This window comes from Podarcis tiliguerta, assembly GCF_965153285.1.
Source record: "Podarcis tiliguerta genome assembly, chromosome: 13".
NCBI lineage: Eukaryota > Metazoa > Chordata > Lepidosauria > Squamata > Lacertidae > Podarcis > Podarcis tiliguerta.
The window spans coordinates 32,257,152-32,265,749 of NC_139546.1; the positions used below are offsets into that span (position 1 = coordinate 32,257,152).

At 39.9% G+C, this 8,598-nt stretch overlaps 1 protein-coding gene across 1 annotated transcript; it reads right to left on the reverse strand.

Moving 5' to 3' along the window:
• Positions 1-593: 593 nt before the first annotated feature.
• On the reverse strand, positions 594-8,197 carry LOC310662204 (vomeronasal type-2 receptor 26-like; the record flags this gene model as incomplete). The annotated part of the gene is made up of 5 exons (XM_083408973.1): positions 594-1,592; positions 3,882-4,008; positions 4,377-4,592; positions 5,600-6,454; positions 7,865-8,197. The coding sequence occupies 5 exons, from the start codon at positions 8,195-8,197 to the stop codon at positions 670-672; spliced, it is 2,454 nt and encodes an 817-aa protein (XP_083265099.1). The 3' UTR covers positions 594-669.
• Between the last annotated feature and the right edge of the window lie 401 nt (positions 8,198-8,598).

Below are 8,598 nucleotides of genomic sequence, written 5' to 3' on the forward strand. Positions count from 1 at the left end.
AAGAAAAGGACTTCCCCCAAAGATCTCAAAACCCGGGCTATTGAGGCCATTAACAGTGCATATATGGAGCCAAATAATGTGAATAAAAGCTGACTCTTTGAAATAAAAATTCTTCCGTGCAAAAATATGGTTCAAAAGATTTACTACACAACTTTACTCTGAAGCAACGTGAAACAAATAAAGTTACATTCAGATAGTTGAATGTCTTATACTTGTCCAAGCGTAGCACACTTGGATTACAATATATATATCTTCAAGTGCTAAAATTCCAAGCTTTTCCTTCCTCCATTCCAGTCTCCATTAGCCTGAGGCTCTTTTCTTTGAGAGAGATAAGCATATGCATAGACTTGTAATACTAGACCTTCCATGTGATTCTAAGCTAAACACCTTGTAATTGACCCAGCTGAGATACAGCCCCACTTAATCTAAAACTGCTAGACTCTTCTCTCAGCTTTTCTTTAGCTTCAATAGAAGTTTCCATGCCATGCTTCACAATCTAAATACAGAAACATTACAGATTTATTTTCCATTTCAGTGTACAATTAAACATTTTTATTTAACACAGGAGCTCACAATATGATAAAGGAAAGAAGATAACAGAGAAGAACAAGAAAATTTTAACCCCTTGTCTTCTGAACTCTATGCATGCATTCTATGCACTCAAATTCTTCAGGTCTTATTTCTTGTTAGATGTTCCCTTTCATTCAACTCAGGCCGCAACACAATTATGTAGCATTTTGGTGCAAAGATGCAACCCAGCAGACCAGCACCGGATGCTAAGATAGAAAAGATCTCCACTGCAACCATGTATTTTCCCTTGGTACTGAGGTAGGTTGGAACAAAAGATACCCAAACACTGCAAAAGACCAACATGCTGAAAGTGATGAACTTCGCTTCATTGAAACTGTCAGGTAACGTCCTGGCAAAGAAAGCTGCAGTGAAGCTGACAAGAGCCAGGAAGCCCATGTAGCTCAAGACAGAGTAAAACATAGTCACGGAGCCCTCATTACATTCCAGTACAATTTCTTTAGTGATTGAGTGCATGTCAACATCTGGAAATGGAGGCGAAGATGCCATCCACACAGTACAGATGCCTGCTTGAATAAAGGAACAGGAAACCACAATGGCAATAGCCAGTCTCTTCCCCACCCACTTCCTCATCCTGGATCCTGGCTTGGTGGCCATGAAAGCCAAAACCACTGTCATGGTTTTTGCTAGCACACAAGAAACAGCCACTGAGAAGATAATGCCAAAAGCCGTCTGTCGGAGGAGGCATGCCACAATTCCAGGTTGTCCAATGAATAGCAATGCAGAAAGGAAGCAGAGCAGGAGAGAAATTAGCAGCATATAAGTGAGGTCTTTGTTGTTTGCTTTGACAATGGGTGTGTAGTGGTGCTTCAAAAATATTCCCAGGACCAGAACTGTGATCACAGAAAAAGTAAGAGCAAAGCAGGCTAAACTGATGCCCAGAGGTTCCTCATAGGACAAAAAGGTTGTTTCCTTGGGAATACACATGTCCTGATTATTATTTGGATATTTTTCTTCTGAGCATATATTACACTCGTTCATGTCTGAAAATGAAAATACCTCGTCTTAATCAAGGAAAGTGAACACACATTCTGTAGAAATCATGTCTACCTGAATTATATTGCGCTCCAAGGGCCCCAAGCCCTTTCCCAGTAAATAACTTCAAACAGACACATAAATTTAATTTTAAATTTTGGGGCAAAATTTAGGCCACAACTTTATTGAGTGGTATAGCCTAGGCAGGACGCGGGTGGCACTGTGGGTTAAACCACAGAGCCTAGGACCTGACGATCAGAAGGTCGGCAGTTCGAATCCCCGCGACGGGGTGAGCTGCCGTTGCTTGGTCCCTGCCCCTGCCAACCTAGCAGTTTGAAAGCACGTCAAAGTGCAAGTAGATAAATAGGTACCACTCTGGCGGGAAGGTAAACAGCATTTTGTGCACTGCTCTGGTTCACCAGAAACGGTTTAGTCATGGTGGCCACATGACCTGGAAGCTGTACGCAGGCTCCCTCGGCCAATAAAGCGAGATGAGTGCTGCAACACAAGAGTCGGTCACGACTGGACATAATGGTCAGGGGTCTCTTTACCTTTACCTTTATTGTTTAGGCATTGGTCAGGGACTATAACTGACTCCTGCCTCTCTGGCTGGCAGTCTGTAAGGGTAAACACCAAACGAGGGAGCAACATTGGTGACGATCGATTGAAGCTCATCCCGGTGTTCCTGTGGTCTTCAAATGGCCCCTCAAGTGGACTTCTGACCAGATCCAGGACCCCCAGATTCCTTTACCGGAATACCCTTATTCATGGAGGGGCAGGTGATGACCACACCTCCCCTCCCACACATTTCTATAAACCAATGCCTAACCGCCAAACCTTACAAAGTTGTGACAATTGCTAAGGGGGTAAGCGAAAACCAAGTGGCTAATGCCAATCTGCCAAATGGAAAAATTCCTAGCCAGCCCCTGCTCCAAAGCAGGCGACCCAATCCAAAGCAAGGCCAAAACAGTAGCAACTAAAATAGGGAGGGAGGGCGGGTGTTTGGCAGCGCAAAGCAAGTGCCCCACCCCCATTGCGCTGCCACATTTATAGGTCCCTGGGATCACGCCACTCGCCCCAATTGACCCAAAAAGCCAAGCACGATCCTGGGGCCCAACAGACAAGGCTTGGGCCATGCCTAGCAACAACACACCCCGTGCGGGTGGGTTAAGGGTCCCAAGCACAACCAGGAACCTCAATTTAGGAGGATCACATTTGTAATGGCTATTTTTTTTCCCCATTTGTAATGATATTTGTATTCTAATGTAGAATGTCATACATTTGATTACAAAAGTTTTCTGTTTTGTCTGGCAAAAGCCATATTAAGTGGTGTTTGGAGGAGGAACATTGTATGTTAGAATAATCTGTAAGCAAAATAAGGCTAGGAGTTATGCCTATTTTGTGTGGTATTGAAAGCGTTCTTTAAACCTTGCTGTCCCAGATAAAAACCTCACATTTTAACCACTAGACTAGATAGATATTATTTTCACTTTATTAAAATGCTAAAAATTATTCACATAGAAAAATGCAAAGCATATTAATTTTGAAAGTCCTCCTCTACTGGAACAAAAAGTTGCAATCCCTTTTAAAGTTAATGAATTAAAAAATAGAGCAAAAACCCTAAACTTTATTTTTATGAATTTCCAATTATTTTCGTCTGTACTGCTATGTTTAGGCTGGTCATGTATTCTGCTCATTCTTCATTTCTGCCTTCCATCTTTGTAAATTTCCATTTTATCATGGAAATGTATCTGTATCATTGTGTGTTGTGTTAAATGAATAGATTGTGGGATCCAACTATCATAAAGAGTTGGTCTCCTGCTTTTGCAACAACTGAAGGATCTAAACACTCTTCAAAGACTAGACCAAGTTAAGTTCATTCCTAAAACTTTTTCTTTCAGGCTTATTGCCATTGATTATAAGTCAGAAAACCATTCTCTCTCTCTCTCTCTCTCTCTCTCTCTCTCTCTCTCTCTGTGTGTGTGTGTGTGTTTGTGTGTGTGTGTGTTTGAAGCTTGATCATACATTTGGAAGTTATCTTCTCTGATAAACTGTTACTAGTACTGCCCATTATCTAGCTACTGTACAAAAGCCACTGTACTTAATATCCAACATTTTTCTCTGACAGGGACTCTGAGGCAAATAATCACAGACACAAACCAGTTTCTTCTTCAGCAACTACCTACAGACTCCACCTTAACAAACATTTCAATCATATGCTAAACCTGGTATATAGTTGTTATTTTGCAGGCTCATTCCTCTGAATTCCAGCTAAAGCCATTCACTTTTCAACTGTACAGTTTGTGCAGAATACTCACCCTCCTGAGCCGAAATCTTCTCTTCTGGACATGGGATGCAATCATAACAGCAAAATGGCTCCCCATCTTTCACTCTTTTCCTAGTTCCAGGATGGCACCGCTCAGTACATAAGGAAAGAGGCTGAGACTAATCCATATATGAAAACCCAGAATAGTAATTTTGAGAATTTTGAGATTAGAATATTGAAGCCAATACTTCTTTTCAGTAATGTATCAGCAATTTTGCTAGCAAGTGCAATTTTCTTTTAATCAACATGATTATAGTACAACAGACTGTTAAGAAACCATCTTTTGGAAACGATGGAGCCTGGTTAATGGCATAGATTCTAATTTCATGCATACATAAACCAGACAAGATATAGAGTTTTGCTTTTTATGCTTCCCCCAAACAACTTCTCAATTAATATGGACTGGAATATCTTTTCCTTCCATCCATCCATCCATTGTAATTTTTCCATTCTCTAAAAAGTTACAAACCAGACCATTGAGACTTACCTGGTTAAAATGGTTGGGCCAAGTTATGGCATCCCGACTGATGGTCAACCCTTGGTTGGGGTCAACATTCCCAACCTTCACTCTATGAAATGATTGGTTTGGGGAAACAATCCAGTTGATCACATCAAATCCAGCCACTAACTCCCCATTCTCATCAAAGGAAATCTTGTCCCCACGGCTGTTGTTAAAAGAGACACGTCCGAGAAAATTATGTAGCTGGTTTGAAGAGGAGAAGGGAAGAGTTGAGAAAAGGCTGCAGTTGGATCGTTGATAGTAAAGTCATTCCTTGTTTGCAGTTTCTGAGTGAGAAAGTATTCATGATAAAGAAGCTCACTCTTTATCATTCAAAAAAGGACGAGGAAATTCTAATAAATTGACTTTAAAGCTCATTAGGCTCTGAAGCTTCTGTTTCTATATTTTTGAGAGTGTTGAAACACTGTTAATGTCTTAATAGTCAATAAGGCCAAGGCGGTTTTAGTTTGGGTTGACTCAGTGAGAAAACGAGCCTACTTTGGACACCATAAAGTATTTCTTTAAAAAATTTAAAAAAATTATTATGTGATTCAAGTGCCATACTTATTCATGTATACACCCACTAGGAATTTACATTGTAAAATACAACCAAAAATATAAGATGAACTTATAGAAACTTATACCAAGGGTAGTAAATTTTAATAAAGATGGTAATGAAGAAATCAGGGGAAATTCTAACAAACTGACTTTAAAACATGTTAATTCCTGAATCTTCCGTTTCTATGAATTATTATTTTTAAATAAAATATGCAACTTCAAGGGCCATGCATATTTATGTATATCTGCTCCCAGAAGGCCTGGTTCAGGATCAATTACAGGCATTTAACAGAATGAAATATATGCACCAAATTCATAATAGAATTTCTTTCTATCACAAAATATGGAGCAGGGTTTCACTAAAACTGCCATTAGCCCCAGTCAGTGTAGAAAGTGGTCTGAGGTGATGGGAATTGTAGTTGAATAAAATCTGGAGAGCGCACCCAGTTGGTTTGACCTGGCTCATTGAGAGAATCAAATAGTAATTTAGAAACCATCCAGGAATTTAAGGACGGAAAGGAAGAAGAGTTATTAAAGCAATGTATGTTATATACCTTAGGATAGGAAGAAATTGGGGACACAGTATTTAGGCAAATTAAGGCCTATTGTGGTACACTTATGATGCTTCCTCTTGATAATGTTGAGCATGTTACCTGCCACAACTGTTGATTCTGGTACTTCCATCCACCTCTTTTTTCCATTGCTTGATATTTGAATCTAGTTGAAAACATGTAATGCAAAGCATGGGCTACAGCATAGACAGCATTGTAGATGCTATAGCTGTGGCCATTCATGCTCATCTCAAAGAATGGAGCAGGAAGACTCTCTAGTTTCTCCTCCCCAGTACAAATATTCCCCATCACATCTTCCATATTTGGAGCTGAGAATACACAGTCAAAGGCCTGTTGCCAGAAGTCTCTGATGAAACCATCTCCTTTTGTGCTTATAGGATTTTGGCTCTCAACAAATGCTTTGAATGCTGGTACGTCATTGGAATGGATTGTGAAGGACAGGACACCATGGAATATTTCTGTTTCCCAATTCTTTTGATAGAGCTGTGAAGTGAGCTCCATTGCAGCTGTTGTTATCCACACTATACCTTTTGGTAGATTTGGTGGATGTTCTGCAAAATATGGAATCCATCTCAAAATCACCATGGAATAAGACTCACCATAAAACACAACCACACTGGCTGTACTATTCAGAAGTTCTTTATGTATTTTTAATCCATCCTCAAGAATTTCATCCAACTCAGAGGTGGACATAGCCATAGGGATTCTTTTTATAAAGTCAAAGCAGACACCTCTCTGGGAAAATTTTGGTAAAGCAGTCTGCAAAATCATTTCACCATTTTCATTATCCATTACTAGTACTCCAATCCATATCCATTTGAAATAAAGAAGCAAAGAGAGAATTCCTGTGTATTGAAGTGCTTGATGAGGAACCATCTGGTAGAAAGAAATTCCTGGGTTTCCATCTGTCTTCAATGGAGCAGAGCCATATATGAGCTAAGGGGATTTTAGGGGAGAGAAAGAAAGGTTATAATAATAGAATGCATCTTGCATAGTGAAGTTTTCAAAACCATTCATGGAAATTGGTAGTCAGTGTTTCCACTTCTGCTGATGAAAGTCAACTATAGAATTTCAGAAAATTGTAGAGTTGGAAGGGACTCCAAGAGTCATCTAGTCCAAGCCCTTGCTAAAGCACCCAGGACAGAAAGCCATCCATCAGAGAATGAATTCTCACAATTCTGTCTCCAGGAAGAATGAAATATATCTGTTACAGAGGATTTGGGACCACCCCCCAGCAGATATTTTGAAGATTGGGGGCACAAGGAAGCAAGAAAATTGCCAAAAAAACCCACCCCACTCCAATTTCCACAGATGAATGGATTTTGTCAGTGGATTAAACTCATACCTTATATTAGCAACCCTTAGAAATACAATGTCAGGGAACTGAATTTGACTATTCCCATGCTTGAGTTAAGAATTCATAGCTGAAAGAATATAGACTGATCATTAGCTATCAAGTGGATTTATGACTGAGAGGAAAATGCACTGAGGTTTTCCTGTCTCAGAGTTTGCATTTATAATTGCTAGATTACAGCAACATTCTCAGAGCAAAATTCATAGTGCCCAGGGAGGCACATTATTTGACCAATGAGACTAGTGAAATAACCAGACTATACAATGGTTAGTTGATAAAATTAGACCAAGTTTTAATTGACATAAAAAGGAAGGGTAAGGATTTGCATGGCATTAGCGGCAAGATCAGTTCACCATTCCACAAGTCCCACGTTGATGCCATGGGTCCGCTGGATGTGGACCACCCCAAGCCCATCCCATGGGTGTTGGCCAGGGTTCAACCTTGCCATGGTTCAAGCCAAGCAATCAAGTTCTCACTGGGCATCCAGGGAGGAGATTCCAACCAGGCAGATACAGAACCCAAGTTTGAGGGTGCTGTGGTCAATTCTCCTCTCAGGCACCTTATGGGGGCTCCCCTATACTCTGTTTATCCTGCCTGATGCCATTTCTTCCTTAATACAAAAAATGTTCTTCCGCCTAACAAAAAAATGACACAATTTCACTAAGGAAACAAGAAACAAACCCCAACCGAATGCCAATCAAGTTGAGAGGGAAAAAATCATTTCCAGTCCTGTCACCTAGTAACCCCAAATTGCATTTTAAACTACTCCTGAAATAAATACAGTAACACAAAAGAAACAGCAGCACTTACTGTACAGCATCTTAAAAACCATATCAGGAACAGGAGCCTAAAACTCGGTTTGCATGAGGGATTCATAAAAAAGGAAGTATCATTATTTTCAAGGCACATATTAATGTCTTGAAATAATAGAATAGGAAATGTGGGGGATCACGCAGAGGGAGGGAGGGAAAGAGAAAACAGAGCTGACCTACCTGTGAAACCTTATAGTTATTCAAGACTGTAGCCACATTGATAGAAATTTGGGCATCCACTCCTCCAATCACTGCTATTAGATTTTTCTGTTGCTCACATATGTAGTTAGGGATAAATCTCTCCTCTGTGGATAAAAGTAGCATTGTAGCATGATATGTCCTCCTTGCATTGAAATAGCTGTCATAGATGTGAAAGCCCAAAGTGAGATTGGGTAAGAGGTGAGGGTTTCCATTGATCTCTTTGACTGTGAAAGCCAAAGCCAGGATGTGCTGGTAATGCTTAGGGACTATGCTGAAAGAAGTGTGAGATTCTTTTTCAGAAGGATATTCCATACTTTGTTTAGTTATTATCACTGTGTTCTGTGTCTCCTTTGTTAACAATCAATTATTACATTATTTATATATAAGGTGGATATATTTATAAGGTGGCCTAAATAAAGATAAAAGATTAACTATGTCAGCTGTCACATTTGCAACAACAACAACAATTTATTATTTATACCCCAAACATCTGGCTGGGTTTCCCCAGCCACTCTGGGTGGCTCCCAACAGAATATTAAAAGCGCAATAAAACATCAAACATTATAAACTTCCCTAAACAGGGCTGCCTTCGGATGTCTTCTATTTTAAAGGCTTGTTTTCCCTAAGTCAGGCGTAGAAGCAGGGGCCTTGCTACTGGAAAAGTTTAGATGTAGTGCAACCTTATGCTGCATTAATTTATAGCATCTTACTTT